This window comes from Monodelphis domestica, chromosome 5 (genome assembly GCF_027887165.1).
Source record: "Monodelphis domestica isolate mMonDom1 chromosome 5, mMonDom1.pri, whole genome shotgun sequence".
Classification (NCBI taxonomy): Eukaryota; Metazoa; Chordata; class Mammalia; order Didelphimorphia; family Didelphidae; genus Monodelphis; species Monodelphis domestica.
Genome location: NC_077231.1, coordinates 28,069,877 through 28,090,372, shown reverse-complemented (window position 1 = coordinate 28,090,372; position 20,496 = coordinate 28,069,877). Strand labels below are relative to the sequence as shown.

General features: G+C 36.1%; 2 protein-coding genes across 2 annotated transcripts; one reads left to right on the top strand and one right to left on the bottom strand.

Moving 5' to 3' along the window:
* Positions 1-2,759: 2,759 nt before the first annotated feature.
* LOC100031202 (olfactory receptor 6C2-like) lies at positions 2,760-4,001 on the bottom strand. Its single transcript, XM_001380483.3, has one exon. The coding sequence runs from the start codon at positions 3,999-4,001 to the stop codon at positions 3,063-3,065; it is 939 nt and encodes a 312-aa protein (XP_001380520.2). The 3' UTR covers positions 2,760-3,062.
* Positions 4,002-18,921: 14,920 nt separating this feature from the next.
* Positions 18,922-20,000, top strand: LOC100031208 (olfactory receptor 6C2-like). The gene has a single exon (XM_016427077.2). It carries the CDS (start codon positions 19,058-19,060, stop codon positions 19,994-19,996), a length of 939 nt encoding a protein of 312 aa, XP_016282563.2. The 5' UTR covers positions 18,922-19,057; the 3' UTR covers positions 19,997-20,000.
* The last annotated feature ends 496 nt before the right edge of the window (positions 20,001-20,496 follow it).

The window sequence follows — 20,496 nt, the reverse complement described above, 5'->3', positions numbered from 1 at the left end:
TTTGCACTACGGTGATCATTTAGAGTCTATATCCCCAAACATCCCCATCAACCCATGTGATCAAACAGTTGTTTTTCTTCAGTGTTTCTACTCCCACAGTTCTTCCTCTGAAAGTGGATAGCGTTCTTTCTAATAAGTCCCTCTGAATTATCCTGGATCATTCCATTGCATGTAGTAGAAAAATCCATGACATTTGATTGTGCCACAGTGTGTCAGTCTCTGTGTATAATGTTCTCCTGGTTCTGTACCTTTCACTCTGCATCAGTTACTAGATTGAGACTCCTGCCATCTTTTTCTCATTTTATCCCCAATAGATTTTGCTCCAGCCTTTTGCCTTTACCCCGTGTGTGTCTACCTATATCGTGTGTGTTTCTTGTCGACCATGTATGATAGAATTTTGGTTTCTAATCCACTCTGCTACTTGCTTCCATTTTATGGATGAGTTCTTTCTATTCACATTCAGAGTTATGATTACCATCTGTGTATTACCCATCATTTTGATTTCCACTCCTAGACCTGCTCTTTCTTCTTTCACTATTTCCTTCTGCACCAGTGTTTAGTTTTTAATCAGTCCCCCTAATTCCCAACTTTATTTTACTTCCCTTTCTCCCCTCTCCCTTCTTATTCTCCCTCTTATTTTTCTTTGGATCATTTTAAAGTACCCCTTATACTCTCCCTCCTTTGAATTGCTTCCCTCCCCACCAGTCCATTTGTAGCCCTTCTACTTCTCTATAGGGCATGCATCACTTGTCTGCCCACAATGAATCTGATTATTCTTCTCTCTTTCAGTCAATTTCAATTCATGTAAGAATTAATTATTTCCTGTCTCCAACCTCTTTACCCTTCCAAGGACTTGGTGTTCTCCTCTGGATGTATTCTTATAAAGTTCTTTGGGCATAATTTAAAATTTCCTTCTAGAATGGTTGAATCAATTCACAACTCCACTAGCAATGCATTAGTGTCCCAAATTTGCAACATCCCCTCCAACTCTCACTAGATTCATTCATATCTGCCAAATATTGCCATAAATCTCCCTGACCCTTTGTACTAAACTCTTTCATTAGATCATCTATAATAGATGTCTCCTCAAACTCTTCCCTCCTCTTCTTAGCCATCTCCAGGATAGCTTTTGACCTCATAATTCCTTTGAAATTAGTCTTTAAGAGTTTACCAATGATTTCCTAATTACTATATCCAATGGTCTTTTCTCACTCCTCCTTTGTTTTAATCTTTTGTTTTAATCTTTTCATCTCCCTTGGTCTTTAATTCCATCTTTTAAAATAAATTTAAGTTTTTTCAATAAACAAAAATCAACTTTCTCTTCCATTCATCTCCCCCACATCCATTCTTAAATAATTTCATTTTCAAAAAATATTTTACCACTTGTTTTTACATTAGTCATTTCTGAATATTCTCTTTCTACCTTCTCCCATATTTCCTTATAATAAAGAAAACAGTTAAAAGTTAAAACAACCTATACAGTTAGTTACCTATACAGTCTTCAGGGAAGACTAGTACCTCTGGTGTGAGGACTTGACAAGCTCTTTTCAAGGCTGCTTTCTTTCTTTGGTGTCCATCCAATTGTCATCTATATGTCCAAGAAGTATAGCATGCAGAGGCCACATGCCACTAAATTGACTCAGCAGACAAATCCTCATTCTTCTTGACTTGTTTGGAGCCTTTAACACTGCTGATCATTTTCTTCTCTGTAGGTTTTCAGACCACTACTCCCTCCTGGTTCTCATCTTACCTCTCAGACAACTCTTTCTCCTTTGCTGAATCTTTCTGCAGGTCATGTTCACTAAAAGTAGGGGTCCCTCAGGAAGCTTACTTGGGCCCTCTTCTCTTCTCCCTTCACTTGGTGATTTCAACAATGGCAGGGATTTAATTATCATTCCAATATTAATGATTTTTAAATCTGTCTATCCTACAACTTCTTTGTTTCCATCCAGTTAGATATCTTCAATTACTTTAAGATAGTTCAACTGTATATACTATAGATATCTTAATCCTATCATGTCTATAATTGAACTCAGTGTCTTTCCTCTTAAACCCTCCTCCTTTCCAAAGTTTTCTATTACTGTGGAGGGCAAAACTATTCTCCCAGTCCTCCAGGCTTGTAAGCTAGATGTCTTCTTCCAGTCCTTTCAATGTCTTACCTCATATATAGTCTGAGGTCATTTCCAGCTCATCATAATTCTAGTGCCTTCCCCTCTTAATTATTTCCTTTTTTGCAAAAAATAGTTTGTACATATTTATTTGCTTTTCCATAGCATTAAAATGTAATCTTGAAACCTTTTTCATATTTCCAATACTTAGCACTGCTAGTCACTCAATAAATGTTTATTCAGTGACTGACAATTTGGGACTTTGTTTTCCTTATTCATAAAATGAGGAAATTGTACTATATAGCCTCTTAGTCCCTCACCCCTCTAAGCATATGAACCTCTGCCTTGAAAGTTTTTCAAAGTAAGTTATCGATTAAAAATATGAAATCAGGTATTCTTTTTTTTTAAACCCGTATCTTCCGTTCTGGAGTCAATATTGTGTATTTTCTCCAAGGCAGAAAGAGAATGGTAAGGGCTAGGCAATGAGGGTCAACTGATTTGCCCAGAGTCACACAGCTGGGATGTGACTGAGGCCAGATTTAAACCTAGGACCTCCCGTCTCTAGGCCTAGATCTCCTTCCACTGAGTTACCCAGATGGTCCCTGAAATCAGGTATTCTTGATTACAAATTCATTTCACTATTCATCTCAGGAAACTGTCTAAGAGTGAGGTGAGCTGAAGCAATAGATTCTAGAAATACCTGATAGGAATGTCTTGTCCGGTAGACAGATGAGTAAAGTTAGGAAAGCATCACAGATCATAAGGAAAGGGGAGAAGGAAAGATCTGTAGTCCCATATGTGTAGGAAGGTAGGGAATGATTCTTCCTTCATGAGAAAAGAGCTAATAGAATCTTTATCTCTATATATTATGAAAGGAATAGCTAGGAAGAAATGTATATATTGCAGAATGATATGTTTTCTTTCATCATTTAGCTTCTCAGATTCCATACTCTCTTATTGCTTTTTGAGAATTGCAATCTTCTTTACTGAGTCTTTAAAGGCTTGTATAACTTGTTTGTTCCTCAGGGTATAAATAAAGGGGTTCATCACAGGGGCAACAGAGGCCACTAGGACTGACACCACTTTGTTCAAAGCTACCATTTCATTTCCAGAAGATTTAATGTACATGAATATGCAACTGCCATAGGAGATACAGACAACAATCATGTGGGAGGAACAAGTAGAAAAGGCTTTTTTCCTTTGCTGGGCAGAGGGGAATCTAAGAATAGTCCTGACAATGGAGGCATAAGACAAAACTACTAAGAATAACGTAATAATGAGAGTCAATATTGCATCGATCAAAGTTATCTTCTCTATTAACTGTGTATCTGTACATGAAATATCTAGTAGAGGAAATGTGTCACAGTAAAAATGATCAATAATGTTAGAGTCACAGAAGTCCAAGTAAAGGCCCAAACTTAATGGTGGGAGGATGATCATCAGCCCAGCCAACCAAGAACTAAACAGGAGCTGGTTAGAGACTTTAGTGTTCATAATAGTTGTGTAATGTAGAGGTTTGCAAATGGCCACATAGCGATCATAAGACATGGTGGCCAGGAGGAAGAACTCTGCTGCCCCAAAAAAGATGATAAAAAATATTTGTGTTGCACAGGCATTATAAGAAATCATTTTGTCTCCAGTTGACAGACTGTAGAGATATCTAGGAATACAAGAAGTGGTGAGTGAGACTTCTAAGAAGGAGAAGTTTCGAAGAAAAAAATACATGGGAGTTTTCAGGTGGGGATCCACCAAGGTGAGGGTAATTATAGTCAGGTTCCCAGTTACACTTAACAAATAGTTGAGAAATAAAAAGATTAAGAGCAAAACCTGTAGCTGTGGGTCATCTGTCAGTCCCTTCAGGATGAATAATGTTATCCCTGTGTGATTTCTCATTCCTGCCTTTTGACTTCCAGTGGATCTGGGCTAGGAAAAAAAAAGACAGATAAGCTGATTTGAGAAATTAGGATGGAAAGATCATGATGAGAACCATGGGAGTTGGTTTAAAAAGTGACTGAAATACCTCATGTCTATTTCATTTTTCTACTTTAAAACATAATTTTGCATCATAACATTGATTCCTATAATGAATTCCTGTGGGAAGGCCAAGAGTTTGTCTTATTAATTGAGTCACCACTTCCAGGTAAACATGGTGGCAGTCTAGACACAGGTCTGTCTCTTCCTCTCCTCAGCACCTACCTTCATAGACTACATCAAAAGGTCAAAAAAAATTCATAAGAACAAAGGTACTCTAGTGTAGGACGCAGCATTGAAGGCACATGGGATTTGAGCATTTCCACACTATAAGGTGGTGAAAAAGCTTCCACTAAAATGTGAGAGGATCTACCCTCCCCCGCCCCACAATGCAATGAATATAATAATTAGTAAGGGTACATGGAGAGAAAAATTAAAAAATTAATTGGAAATTAAACAATGTGATTCTCCAAAATTGGTTAAAGAACAAATAATAGAAAAAAATTAACAATTTCATTGCAGAAAATTACAATGATAAGACATCCTTTCAAAATCTTTGGGATGCAATCAAAGCAGTACTAGGTGGGAAATTCATATCCTTGAGTTCATATATTAACAAATTAGAGATGGCAGAGGTCAATGAATTGGACAAATTAAAAAACTAGAAAGTGAAAAAAATTAAAAATCTTCAGAGAAAGGGGGCAGCTGGGTAGCTCAGTGGATTAAGAACCAGACCTAGAGAGAGGAGGTCCTAGGTTCAAATCTAGCCTCAGCCACTTCCTAGCTGTGTGACTCTGGGCAAGTCACTTGACCCCCATTGCCTAGCCCTTACCACTCTTCTGCCTTGGAGCCAATACACAGTATTGACTCTAAGATGGAAGGTAAGGGTTTTTTTTAAAAAATCTTCAGAGGAAGACTAAATTAGAGATCCTAAAAATTAAAGGAGAAATTAATAAAATCGAAAATCAAAGAACTATTGATTTAATAAATAAGACTAGAAGCTGGTGCTTTAAAAAACAAATAAAATAGACAAAGTACTAGTCAATCTAATTTAAAAAAAAGGAAAGAAGACAACCAAATTGACAGTATCCAAGATGAAAAGGGACACCTCAACTCTCATGAAGAGGACATTATGTCAAACATTAAAAATTATTTTGCCCAATTATATGGAAATAAACATGGCAATCTAGGTGATATGGATGAATATTTACAAAAAATAAAAATTGCCTAGACTAAGAGAGGAAGAAATATACTACATAAACAACCCCATATCAGAAAAAGAAAGTGAACAAGCTATCAAAGAACTCCCTAAGTAAAAATCCCCAGGACCAGAAAGATTCACAAATGAATTCTATCAAACATTCAAAGAACAACTAATCCCAATATTATACAAACTAGTTCACAGAATAAGCAAAGAAGGAGTTCTACCAAATTCCTTTTACAACAAAAATATGGTAATAATATCCAAGCCAGGCAGGTCAAAAACAGGGGAGAAAGAAAACTATAGTCCAATTTCCTTAATGAATATAGATGCAAAAATCTTAAATAGGATATTAGCAAAAAGACTCCAACAAGTCATCACTATGACCAAGTAGGATTCCTATTAGGAATTGCAAAGATGGTTCAATGTTAGGTAAACCATCCACATAATTGACCATATTAACAAGCAAACTAAAAAAAAATCACATGATTATCTCAATAGATGCAGAAAAAGCCTTTGACAAAATACAACACTCAATCCTATTGAAAAAACTAGAAAGCATAGAAATAAAATGGCCATCCCTAAAAGTAATAAAGAGCATATATCTAAAACCATCAGCCAACATCATCTTTAATTGGGATAAATTAGAAGCTCTCCCAATAAGATCAGGAGTGAAACAAGGATGTCATTATCACCTCTATTATTTAATATTGTACTAGAAACACTAGCTGTAGTAATTTTAAAAGAAAAAGAAATTGAAAGCATTAAAATAGGCAATTAGGAGCCCAAACTATCACTTGCTGCAGATGATATGATGGTCTACATAAAGAATCCTAGAGAATCAACCATAAAGCTAGTGGAAATAATCAAAAACTTTAGCAAAGTTGCAGGATACAAAATAAACCCACATAAGCCATCAGCATTCCTATATATTTCCAGGACATCTCAGCAGCAAGAATTAGAAAGAGAAATTCCATTTAAAATCACCCTAGACAATATAAAATATTTAGCAATCTACCTGCCGAGACAAACACAGCAACTATAAGAACACAACTACAAAACACTCTCCACACAATTAAAACTACATCTATACAATTGGAAAAACATTGATTGTTCATGGGTAGGATGAGCTAACATAATAAAAATAACAATCCTACCCAAATTAATTTATTTAGTGTCATACCCATTGAACTACCAAATAACTTTTTTACTGAATTAGAAAAAAAAACATAACAAAGATCATTTGGAAGAACAAAATATCAAGGATATCCAGGGAAATCATGAAAAAAATGTGAAGGAAGGAGTCCTTGCAGTCCCAGATCTCAAACTATACTATAAAACAGTGGTCATCACAACAATTTGGTACTGGCTAAGAGACAGAAAGGAGGATCAGTGGAATAGACTTGTGGTAAGTGACCTCAGCAAGACAGTCTATGATAAGCCCAAAGATCCACCCTATTGGGACAAAAAAAATCCACTGTTTAATAAAAAAAAAAAAACCTGCTGGGAGAATTAGAAGACAGTATGGGAGAGATAATGTTTGGATCAACATCTCACACCCTAACCCAAGACAAACTCAGAATGGGTGAATGACCTAAATATAAAGAAGGAAACTATAAGCACATTAGGCAAACATAGAACAGTATACTTGTCAGATCTTTGGGATAGGAAAGACTTTAAAACCAAGCAAGAGCTAGAAAAAAAAATCACAAAATATAAAATCAATAATTTTGATTACATCAAATTAAAAAAGTTTTTGTACAAACAAAACCAATACAACCAAAATTAGATGGGAAGCAACAAGTTGGGAAACAATCTTTATAACAAAAACCTCTACTCAAATTTATAACAAGCTAAACCAATTGTACAAAAAATCAGACCATTCTACAATTGATAAATGGGCAAGGAATATGAATGGGCAATTTTCAGTTAAAGAAATCAAAACTATTAATAAGCACATGAAAATTGTTCTAAATCTCTTATAATAAGAGATATTCAAATCAAAACAACTCTGAGGTACCACCTCACACCTAGCTCACTGGCTAACTCATGAGAAATGGAAAGAAATGAATGCTAGAGGGGATGTGGCAAAGCCAGGACGTTAATGTATTGCTGGTGGAGTTGTGAATTGATACAACCATTCTGGCGGGCAATTTGGAACTATGCCAAAAGGGTGCTAAAAGACTGTCTGCCCTTTGATCCAGCCATAGCACTGCTGGGTTTGTACCCCAAAGAGATAATAAGGAAAAAAAGATTTGTACAAGAATATTCATAGCTGCACTCTTTGTGGTGGCAAAAAATTGCAAAATGAGGGTATGCCCTTCAATTGGGGAAAGGCTGAGGAAATTGTTGGGGGTGGAATACTATTGTGCTCAAAGGAATAATAAACTGGAGGAATTCCATCAGAACTCGAATGACCTCCAGGATGTGATGCAGAGTGAAAGAAGCAGAACCAAGAGAACATTATACACAGAGACTGATACACTGTAGTACAATCGAATGTAATGGACTTCTCCATTAGTAGCAGTGATCCTGAACAACTTGATTTATGAGAGAAAAAAAAAACACTATCCACATTCAGAGGAAAAACTGTGGGTATAGAAACACAGAAGGAAAAACAAGTGCTTGATTACGTGGATCAAGGCGGATATGACTGGGGATGTAGACGCTAAATGATCATCCTTGTGCAGACATCAACAATATGAAAATACTGGAACAACCTCCAGGAAGTGATGCAGAGTGAGAGGAGCAGAACCAGGAGAACATTGTACACAGAGACTGATACACTGTGGTATAATCGAACGTAATGGACTTCTCCATTAGTGGCGGTGTAATGTCCCTGAACAACTTGCAGGGATCCAGGAGAAAAAAACACCATTCATAAGCAAAGGATAAACTATGGGAGTGGAAACACCGAGAAAAAGCAACTGCCTGAATACAGAGGTTGAGGGGACATGACAGAGGATAGACTCTAAATGAACACTCTAATGCAAATACTATCAACAAAGCAATGGGTTCAAATCAAGAAAACATCTAATGCCCAGTGGACTTACGCGTCGGCTATGGGGGGTGGGGGGGAGGAAAAGAAAATGATCTATGTCTTTAACGAATAATGCTTGGAAATGATCAAATAAAATATATTTTAAAAAAAACAATATGAAAATAGGTTCTGATCAAGGACACATTTAAAATGATGGAATAGCACATTGATCACATGGGAAGGGGTGAGGGAGGTGAGGGAAAAATATGATTCTTGTAACCAAGGAATAATGTTCTAAATTAACTAATTAAATAAAATCTTCAAAAAAAATTGAATCACCATATTGAATTCTATCCTCTTCTAGGGATTCTGTTCTTTCTTCCCCTTTTCACCTCCCCCTTCTTTTCCCCTCTGTCTCCTTCTTTCCCACAAGTTTTTGTTTAGACACAAAATGGTGATCAGTTCATTTGGCTATACAATTGACCAACAAACTTTTTTAACCCCTTACCTTCTGCCTTGAAGTCAATACGATATATTGGATCTGAGACAGAAGAGAGGTAAAGGATAGGAAATGGGGATTGAGGTACTTGCACAGGGTCACATAGGTGATCAAATTTGAACCCAGGACCTCCTATCTCTAGACTTTGTTCTCAGTCTACTGAGCCATCTCTCAAGCCCCAACCAATAAGCATTTAAAGCAGGAATTTAATTTTTTTGTGCCTTCAACCTCTTTCACATTGTGCATAAAATAAAATACATTATTAGCCCTCTCAAGGGTGTGTGATTTTTACATAAAGGAATTTTGTTACAAGATGGAATTATCTTCAGTTTTGTGATTTCTGGAAGTGGGTACTACAAGCATATTTCTATTAAGGGCAATTTTCTAACATCCTGCATATCACAAAATGGTGGACATAATCTATTTTCACCAAAGCTGACCTTATGGTCCTTCATTATAATGAGTTTCTAAAGTTCAAATGTCTTGATTTTATAAAAGAAAAAGTGACAACTCAAAAATTGTTAATTATTTTTAACCCTTGCCTTTTCTCTTAGAATTGATATTGTGTATTGATTCTAAGGCAGAAGAGTGGTAAGGGTTAGACAACGGAGGTTAAGTCACTTGCCCAGGGTCACACAGGTAGGAAGTGTCTGAGATCATATTTGAACCCAGGTCCTCTAATCTCTAGGCCTGGCTCTCAGCCACAGAGCTGCCCCCAGTGTTTGTTAATTCTTTACCTAAAATAGCCAATGTAATCCCATAAATTATTGATGTCTGAAGTGAACCACCCTGTTCATTTTATTCTTGTATAGGGGAAATAGTCAAGCAGGCATAATATTCTTGAATGTAAAAAAGAGAAAACATGTGACATGTAAAATGTTTTTATATTTATGTTTCTCTCAGTGTTTCATGGAGAGCATCTTTAGCTAGAACAATTCCAAAGATCCCTAGGGTAACTCAGAGAAGAATAATTGTGCAGTCAGGTGGCAAGTAGTTAGATTTGAATTCTAGCTATCACTTATGTCTTAGACTTCCCTGAATCTTAATTCTCTCACCTTTAAATAAGAAATTCATCTGGATGGCATCCAGTGTTCTTTTGAGGTTTAATTCAGGAAGAGAGACATTTTACCAATTCAAATATTATTTGATTCTCTATTATTGTCTATTATTGTCATCATTTTATAGTAAAGAACTTTCCAACCAATAGAGATTAAATTACTTGCCTGGAGTCTCTCAGCTACTGTGTCTCAGTCTGGATTTCAATTCAGGTTTCCTGACTCCAGGCCCAGCAACTGTGCCACATAACTGCCTCTAGGAAGGTGAGACCTCTAGAAAGGGAAGGCTATTAACCATCTGACTCTACTAAGAAAGAAAAGGTCTAATGCCTCTGGGTAGGGAAATGGGTTTTCCTTTCTAAATATTTTATTGATCCAATCTACTGAAAGTGTTTAGGGAATCAAGTGAGGGAACAAACAATAGGTTCTTTGGGTATTGAGGTTTAAAATAATTAATGGATCTCCCACATAATTAGCATTAAATAAAACAATTTTAAAGAGGCAGCAATGGGACTTGTGTCCACAGAGACTAGAAGGTGCCATCAGAACATGAGTGTTCAGTGAGATAGAGAATATGTAATAGAGAATGCAATAGAGAAGCTTCCTGGCATCTCCCAGCTCCATTGCACCTCATCTAAGGAGACATTATGATTCTTGACTCAGGAGAAAATCTATGAATCTAATCATGGTATGGATTAAATTGTAGGAGAGTTCCCATCATGCTATATTCCTGGGGATCCTGAAGGTTTTTTTTTCCCTTCCTGAACTCTTTCTCCCTATGTTTGCTTCCATATTGCCACATCTATATTTCAACTGATTTTACTCTTTCATAGGAAATTCTTTCCACCAGTGCATTTTAGGATTCTACTACACTTTCTCATTCTGTGTTAATCTCATCCATGAGTACCCACAGGGCACTTAGATGGGATGTACCTTGTCCACTAAAGGTCCTTTTTCACACCTTTTAGCAATTCATAGAGACCAATAAAACACTCAGGCTTTCCACCTGTGACCTTTTACTCCCAGTACATGACAGTCCCACCTCTTTTTCTGGTCATTCATTTCCTTTATCCTGTTTTCTATACCAGTTCTTGTCTACCAGTATTTCTGGGCGAACTCCTCTTGCATATTTTATCCTATTTGTTCCTCTATTACCCTTTGACTTTCCAATAGATTTTATTGTTAATACACGACAGAGTTCTATAGCAATGTATTGCAAGATGGATTATAATTAGTCACAAAGACTGATATTTGTTTCACCTAGAATCAGTGAAAAGCACTAGGAATGTTGCAAATTCAGATCATCATTCTCTATTCCATTCAGTTCTTGGACCAGCTCATTATAAATCTTTGAAACCTGATCAATGAAAATGTATTCAATGTGTAGTAATCTTTCCATGAAACACATGACCTAAGTAATGCATAGTTAAGGAACCATTGGTTCTTTCCCAGGTGGATTGTTAGGTTCATCTCTTTTGCATGGCCATAGATCTCAGAGAGCAGATTTTGTGATATTCTGGGGCTTGATACTGGTAGTCTAATACAATCCAGTAACACATCCTCAGTCTGAATTAATCAGCAAGTATTTATGAATCACCTACTATGTGCCATTTGTTCTCCTAGGTCCTAGAAAGAGTCAATGTGTGTTATATAAAAATATTTAAATTTATTCAAAATGAAGATAAGTGAATATAGGTGGGAACATCATCAGATGGCAGGTATCTAGGATGTCCTCTTGTAGATCAAACAGTTTGAGCTGAATTTCTAAAGGGTAGAGATCATGGGGCAATTAATGTATTCTAGCCATGAGGCACTGTCTATGGAATATATGGTTTGGGCAATGGAAATCTGTGGATGAGCAGAGGAGCTTAAAGGTCAATTTGGCTTGAAGGAGAATAAGGTAATTGGGAAATGACATTTAGAGCTGGCTTTTGAAATATATTATTTTTTAATTATTATTTATTTTAATTTTTTTTCTTTTAAAATTTTGAATTCCAGATTTTCTCCCTCTCTTCTACCCTTATCCATTGGGGGTACCAATAATATGACATTAACTATACATACTAAATCATGCAAAACACAATTCCATCTTAGCCATTTTCCAAAAAAAAATCAAGAAAATTATATTTCATTATTTACTTAGAATGCATCAGTTCTCTGTCTGCAAGATGATAGCATTTATTTTTATCATTACTTCTTTGGAATTTTCTCCTTAGATCATTGTATTGATCAGAGTAGTCAAGTCTTTCATCGTTAATCATCATTATAGCATTGCTATTATAGGGCACCTTATTCTCCCAGTTCATCTCATTTTGATTTCATATAGGTTTTGCCATTGTTTTTTTTTTCTAAAGCCACACCTTGGCCAATTATTAAAGTTCAATAGTACTCCATCACAATCATATACCATAGCTTGTTCATCGATTCTTCAATTGATGAACATCCCTTCCATTTCTACTTCTTTACCAGAATAAAAAGAGCTGATATAAACACTTTTTTATGTGAGGTTGTTTTCCTTTTGCACATTTTTCTTATCTTGCTCTTTCCATTAGAAAAAATAAACAGGCTTATAAATATAGCTTTCATGTTTTGATTTTAAATGTAAAGACTGATTTTAAATGGGTATTTAAAGACCTCCATAAATTTCACATGACATATTTATATTATCTCTAAGAATGAGAAATCAAATTTAATGTATTCATTATATTTCCCCCTTTTCACACCTATCATAATACAGGTATCTTGAACACCATTGTGGCTGTGACATTGTGATTTTGTGACCTGAATTGTGAATGATCAAATGGCTTTTGGTAATTTCTTAATCCCAGTGTCCTAAATCTAAATGAATATTTTAAATATCTCATTAACACATTTTTCAATGTTCTTTCTTTATTTATACTTTCAGTTTTTAATATAATGGTCCCTTTGGGGTTCCAAGGCTTTAAAAACAACAAAAAAGTTTCTACAGAAATTTCATCCTTATATTCATTATTATTCAATATCTAGCAATATTATACCAGCATAATTTATGTATGTCGGTATTTCTTCTATTGGAAGAAAGGAATAAGCATGCTGGTAACATGTACTCTGTGCCAAGAATTGTGCTAAATGCTTTAAATTTTTATCTTATTTGATCCTTAGAACAATTCTGAGAGGTAAGTGCTAGCATTATTCTTATTTTAAACTTAAGGAAACTGAGGCAAATAGAGGCTAAATTAATATCCCAGGGTGATACAGTTAGACATGCCATAAGTGTCTAAAGTTGGAATTTCAGGGCTTTCAGACTTCAATTCTGACACTACAACATCAGCTTCCCCATAAAGTTCCTCTTCTGCCTTATAGACAAGCATCAAAATTTTTTCATATCACCAACCCACTATGCCCAGAAGCCCAATGGGAGCTCAGAGAGGATAAGGTGAAAGGCTCATAGGCAGTAGAGTTGGAAAGGAGAAGAGCATGGGGCCCCTCCCCTCCCCCTCTCTACACTCATTGAAGACATTCCTCATATCACCTGCCCTTCCACCCAGCAACTCAATGGGAGTACTTCCTCCCTCCCTTGTGTGGGGTAAGGGTGGGGTGAGGCATTCCTGGAAAATGGTGAAGGGTAGGGGCACACAGAACATGGTCTGTGGGTGGTTTGGCAGAATACTTGGTCTGGGGAGTGGAATGGGGGTGGGGCCTGGCACTCGGTCTCTAAAAAGTTCACCATCACTGACAAAGTAACTAAAAGTATGCTTTCCCAGATATCTTTATCACGTGACAACACCTCTAATGACACAAACAATGAAAGTTATGAACTATGAATAGTATTAAAACAGTATTTTATTCTAGTCTCCACTCCTAGTCAGTATAATAAACTTATAGATGGCCAATATTAATGGGAAAAGGCACCTAAGTGGAACAGCAATTAGAGCACTGGATCTGTAAACAGAAAGACCTGAATTCAAATATGGATTCTGATACTTACTAGTTGTGTGACTACTGGCATCACTTTACCCTGTTTGCCTCAGTTTCCTTATCTGTAAAATGAATAGGAGAAGGAAATGGTAAACTACTCCAGGATCTTAGCCAAGAAAATCACATGGATTGTAATAAGTTCATGATTCAGATACTTGATCTTAGATGTAGGATCAAGTTTTCAGGGGAAAGTATGACAATGACTACAACATTTTAATATAATAGTTATGACAAGATAACGATATTAAGAAAATAGTAGGATTGCTATAGCAGTTAATGAGTATATTAAACAAGGAATGTATTAAGTAAGGAGTAATGAGTATATTATATAAGGATCTCCCTTTTCTAAATTCATTCTCTACATAGCTTTCAAAGTGATATTTTTAGAACACAAACCTATGTCATTGTACTGCTAGATTGAAGTTGAGGTTGTATTAGTAGATAATATTAGGAAGCCAGTTAGAAACTCCAGAATACCATACTGACTCCTCCAATAGATCCATGGTGATACAAAAGATATGAACCTAATAATCCATCTGGGAAAGAACCAGAGGTCATTTAACCATGTGTTGCCCAGGTCATGACTTCCTATGGAGTGATTGGTCCAAGGATTAAGTCCAACAGTGAATTTGCATTGTTTAAGTTTTGCAGATTTGCAATGAGTTGTGTCAAGAATTGAATGGAATGAAAACTGAAAGGCAAGCACAATGTATTTGAAAGTTTTCTCAGTGTTTTTTTTCACTGCTTCAAGGTGAAACAATATTTTTTGTAATCTATTATAATCCAGCTTGTACTGCATTGCTATAGAATTCCATAATGTATCAAAAATAAAAAATGAAAAAATGGGCAACCTAAAGGGTAATGGAGGAAGAAAGAGGAGAATAAAAAAAGGCAGAACCAATTTAGAGAACAGTAAGCCTTTTCTGGCCATGTGTCAGAAGTCTAAGATTTAAGATTTCTTTCACCTGTGTCCAATATGGGATAGAGCAATGAAACAATTGCAGCCTGTAGGGAACAGCTGTTTTGGAAAAATCTATGTTAAGCCTCTTCTCAGGCCAAGGGTCAAATTTCTTTGTAAGAATAAGAATTCACAATGGTTTAGAGATGGGTGGCAAAGCTTCTGCTTTAGAAAAAAAAAAGCATTCCAGAGGCCAAGGAAGAACAAAAATTTGCCTCCAGTGCTGCAGAGGAGAAATTCAGAGCTACTCTAATGAAACCAAAGCTCAACCAACTTTCAAATAGATCAAGTCCTGGGTGGGGAGTGGGTGACCTCATCTGAAAATTCAGCCATTCTGTTTTCACAATGAATACCTTAATAAGTTCTGAAAGAGATCAAAATTCCAATCAACAAATGTTATCTGTTTGATAATATAGTGAAATAGACAGAAGGCTACAGTATCCTTGTCAGTGAATACCTACTATGTATAAAGCTCTGTCCAAGGTGTTGGGGCTTCAACCAAAGAGAGCCACCATATAATACCTGCTCTCAAGAAGTTTACAATCTAGATGGACAAATAAGATGTGAACATTGAAAAACAGTATGAGCTAACCATGAGATGTAGTCTGGTGTGCAACAAGTTTAAGTACTGTTTTTGACCCAAACAAGCTGTATGAGCATAGACAAATGACATCACTTCTCAGCAAGGTAGACAACTCTCAAAGACAAATTGCATCTGAGTTGTCAATCTATGTCTGTGGGTGGAATTGTTATACTGGGAGTTCTTTTTAATTGATAAAAAAAATCTACAGTTTTCTTACCCCCAACCCCTAAAGAAGCCACAAGATATGATTAGGGAGTAGCAAAAGAATGACATTAAGAGATTCAAAATATGGAGAGAACATTAATAAAATTATTCACTCAACAGGAAATAAAAGGGCAAGAGGAGTTTACCAAAAACTACTTAGTCAGACAGAGAAAATGAATGACCACAAAAAGAGGTGGGATTGTCTTATAGTGATATCAAAAGATTACAGATAGACATCCTAAATGATGCACTGGTCCCCATGAGTTGTAAAAAAGGCATAGGAAAGGACCTTTAGTGTCCTGGATACTTCATCTTTGGGTGTTAGATAAAATTCTCTCAGGATGGAAAAGTGTAGAGGAGATCCAGCATATATTGATGAAAGGAATGTACTATTAATGAGATTAAAGATTGATTGAAATAAAGATGTTGCAGAATAGAAACAAACTTGGCAGAGAAAGAAAAAAGGAAAGGACAGAATATGTCAGAATCTTTTGAGATATTTGTTGTCATGGATCATTTTAACATCTGACCTGTCTCAGGGAACCCTGTATAGATTTTCCCTGACTTAAGCATCAGTGTCATTCTTTAGGTAATGTGGAGAGAAACAGGGGCCTGTTCCATGGTAGAACTCTCAGTGTCTGAAGACTATGTCTGATGTCATAATGGCATCTACCTATCCCTGTGGACATGGGTCCCATAGCTATTCATTTATTTTTTTATTTAATGCTAATTATGTTAGATTCATTAGTTATTTAGAACCTCAATCCCCAAGGAATCTATTGTTTATTCTTTCACTTGATCACCAAACACTTTTAGGAGACTGAGTGAATAAAATAATTAGAAGGAAAAGACCCATCCCCTTGCCCAGAACTATTAGGTTTTTTCATCTGAAATTCAGAAACAAGTCTGTAAATTCCTTTCCATTTCCAGTATCTTAGCTTCCTTTCAACTCTAGCACAGGATTTGACTTTTACTCAACAGTTAGTTGAAAGACAGAAGAGTGTCCAGCAACACTAAGCCTTTGGAGATGGAAATCAGACACAAAGAGACCTGTGAGCATGAGGTTCTAGGGACTGGATTTAGGCTGTGCCCTAAAATGTCCATAAAATTAAAATCTTGAAGTAAACCTAAGAAGAAGAGCAGAGATAAAAAACAATTCAATTTCCTTTTTTATAGGAGGGGAAATTGAGACAGAAGGAGATCAAGATCCCAGAGACCATGATCAATAACTACAATTTAAGTCTAGATGAGCTCCCTCAGAGTTCAGTGGTTTATAATATTCCTCCCACCTGCCTGTATTGCTGTTCATCCTTGAGTTCTACCAAGGGCTTTTAGGGTTATTCTGGTCAAGGATGATCTCTATGAAGCACTGTCAGAAAAGTAAGTATGAAAATAATTTTCACATTACACATTTTCTAATCTTTTATTTGTGAAAATTCTAATTGCTTTCCTATCCCCCCCAAGAACATAGTGGTAAGACAAATCTACTTCAAACATCAAAATTTGTAAAATATGAGAACAAAAGAGAAAAAAATTATGAAATTACTTTAGATATTTCAGGGAGAGGAGTCAACAATTGGATATGTCACAGCTTTTACAAAATGACAAGATGTTTGAATTATATATTCTCATAATAGTGTGGGTAGAGATAGGTTTAAAAAAAGTGGATTATGTGTGTCCCTCTGTGATCTACAAGAAAAATCTCCCCTAGGAAAGATACTATACACCAATGGTGCCTGATTCACACAATTGAAGGCTAATTCCATTTGTTACAAATTGATTTTCTTCAATTGATGTCCCTGACCTTTTTTAAAGAATTATTTTGTTAACTATTTTGATAAAGTAACTGTACATTCAATTATATGTATTTAAAAACATTAATCTGAGAGGGGGTTCACTGCTTTCACCAGACTTCAAAAGGGGTCCAAGACACAAAAATATTAAGAACTCCTACGTTAAAATAAATCTCACAGCAGAATAAATAGATGATAAAGTTTGTGTTTGGAAAAAACCCTCATGTAACCATGCTAGAGAGAGAGAGAAAATACATATATAGAGATATTGAGTTCTAGCATCTTACATGAAAGTATTGAGTCATTTACAAGTCAACAAAAAATTTCCATTTGAAGTAACCACTATCAGCTATTCAAACCTTGTTGCTAATTCACTTATCACTATTATTCACTTATTGACTATTATTAAAAGGTTTAGAGCTAGGAAAAGGACCTTGGGAATCACCTAGAGATCACCCCATTTAAGAGACAAAGAAACTGAGTCTCAAAGATGATGTGACTTTGCATAAAATAGCATTATATTTTAAGGGTCAGAGAGTGGTTCAAAGGTTTCTAATGGAGAGCTCTTCAGACATAGAAGAGCAGGCTTCTGTAGAATAAGGATGAGGTTCCAATAATTTCATCACAAGAAACTAAATTTCCTGAGGCCCCCAGGTGGTGCTATGAAAAAACTGCCAGCTGTTAAGTCAGGAAGAACTGAATTCAAATCTGGTTTTAGTCTTTTTTAGCTATGTTAACTTGAGTAAGCCACCTAATCTCTAATTGCTTGAGTTTTCTCAATTGTAGAATGGGGAGAATAGCACTTACCTTCCAAGGCTGTAAGATTCAAATGAGATCCCAATTCCTGGGACATAGTTAAAACTATATAACTGCTAGCTATTATTTTTTTAATTATTATATTTATTAAAGAAATATCCACACAAGTTTCCCTGAGGTATATAACTTAACTTATGTCCCTCCCTCCCGATCCTTCCCCTCCCATTACTGGCAGGGGATTCAGTCTGGGTTATACATGAACTTTCATGAAAAATATATTTCCACATTGTTTATTTTTGTGAGTAATCTTATAATACAAAACCCCAAAACATAAACCCAAACAATTGAAAAATCATATGCTTTCATCTGCATTCTAACTCCAACAGTTCATTCTTTGGAAGTAGATATCATTCTTTGTCATAAGTCCCTCAGAATTGTCCTGGCTCATTGTATTGTCAATAACAGCTGCCTATTCCTCAATATTACTTACTGTCCACAGTGTTTTCCTGGTTCTACCTATTTTGCTCTACATTAGTTTGTATAGGTCCTCTCATCTCTTTCTGAAATCATCCTGTTCATCATTCCTTACAGCACAATAGTATTCCATGACCATTGTATACCACAATTTGTTCAGTCATTCCCAAATTGATAGATATCCCCTTTAATTTCCAATTCTTTGCCACCATGGAGAGCTCTTATTATAGCTCTTATTAACTATTATTCTGACTCCGGGTGACTGTGGCTGAGGAAAGGAGTGAAGGAGGGACTTTGTGTGAAAAAGAATAACAAGATTTGGGCAACAGATCATATTTTTGGAAGGCAAAAAATATTAATTCCCAAGAAATAATAATGTACAGGTAGAGACCATGGAGGAGTAAAAGTTACATGTTTCCCTTTTCCCACTCACTCATTGCTTATTCTCATTATCTCCACAGATACAGATTCTTTATTTTTCTTTAATTTGCAGAATCATCAGAATTCATAAATCAGGAATGAGAAATCACACAGAGTTAACATTGTTCATCCTACGGGGACTGACTGATGACCCAAAGCTGCAGGTTTTGCTTTTTATCGTTCTGTTTTTCAACTATATGCTCAGCATAATTGGAAACCTGACAATCATTACTCTCACCTTGGTGGATCCCCATCTGAAAACTCCCATGTATTTTTTCCTCAGAAACTTCTCCTTCTTAGAAATCTCATTTACAACATCCTGCATTCCCAGATACCTCTACAGCATATCCACTGGGGACAATACCGTTACTTATAACGCCTGTGCTACACAACTATTTTTAGTCATCTTTCTTGGGGCAGCAGAGTTCTTTCTTCTAGCCACCATGTCCTATGATCGCTATGTGGCCATCTGTAAACCTCTGCATTATACAACTATCATGAATAACAAAGTATGTAATCGGCTCCTGCTGAGTTCCTGGCTGTCTGGGCTGCTGATCATTCTCCCACCACTTATCATGGGCCTCCAATTAGAATTCTGTGACTCCAATGTTATTGATCATTTTGCCTGTGATGCATTTCCCGTGTTAGAGATTTCATGCACAGACACAACTTTTATAGAGAAGATAGTTTTGATTGATGCTATATTGACACTCATCATCACCTTACTCTTTGTGATTGGGTCATATGCCTCCATCCTCAGGACTATTTTGAAATTCCCCTCTTCCCAGCAAAGACAAAAGGCCTTTTCTACTTGTTCATCCCACATGATTGTTGTCTCCATTTCATATGGCAGTTGCATCTTCATGTATGTCAAATCTTCTGCAAATGAAATGGTAGCTTTGAACAAGGTAGTGTCAGTTCTAATGGGCTCTGTTGCCCCTGTGATGAACCCCTTTATTTATACCCTGAGGAACAAACAAGTCATACGATCCTTTAAGGATTTAGTTAAAAAGATTGCAATTCTCTCAAAGCAGTAAAAGACTACTGAGGTCCAGATGCCAAATAGTAAAAAAAAAAACCCTCTACATAATTTTGCAACCCTTTATCATTTTTCTTGTTGATCATTCTTTTTTCTAAAGTCTACAAAATATTTACCTTATCCTTGCCCATTTTTGTCATGCAGGCTAGACTTCTCCTCTTCTCTACTGATAGATTTCTCCCCTCCTTATATTTTGTTGAAATCTGTGGTTCTTTCTGCCCTTTCACTAATCCACTAGCTCAAGCTCACCTATACTTTAGACTTGGAATTAGGGACACTTAGACTGAAATCCTTCAGAAATTCACTATCTCTTGGACTCTGGCAAGTCATAGGATCATAGGTTTAGAAGAGTAAGGGACTTTAGATGTCATATAGTATTACCCTTTCAATTTATAGATGAATAAACAGACCCAGAATGATTAAGTGATTTGCTCAAAGTCATGACAAAAGTGAGATTTCAACCAAGGCCTCTGATCAGAAAACCAATTTTCTGTCACT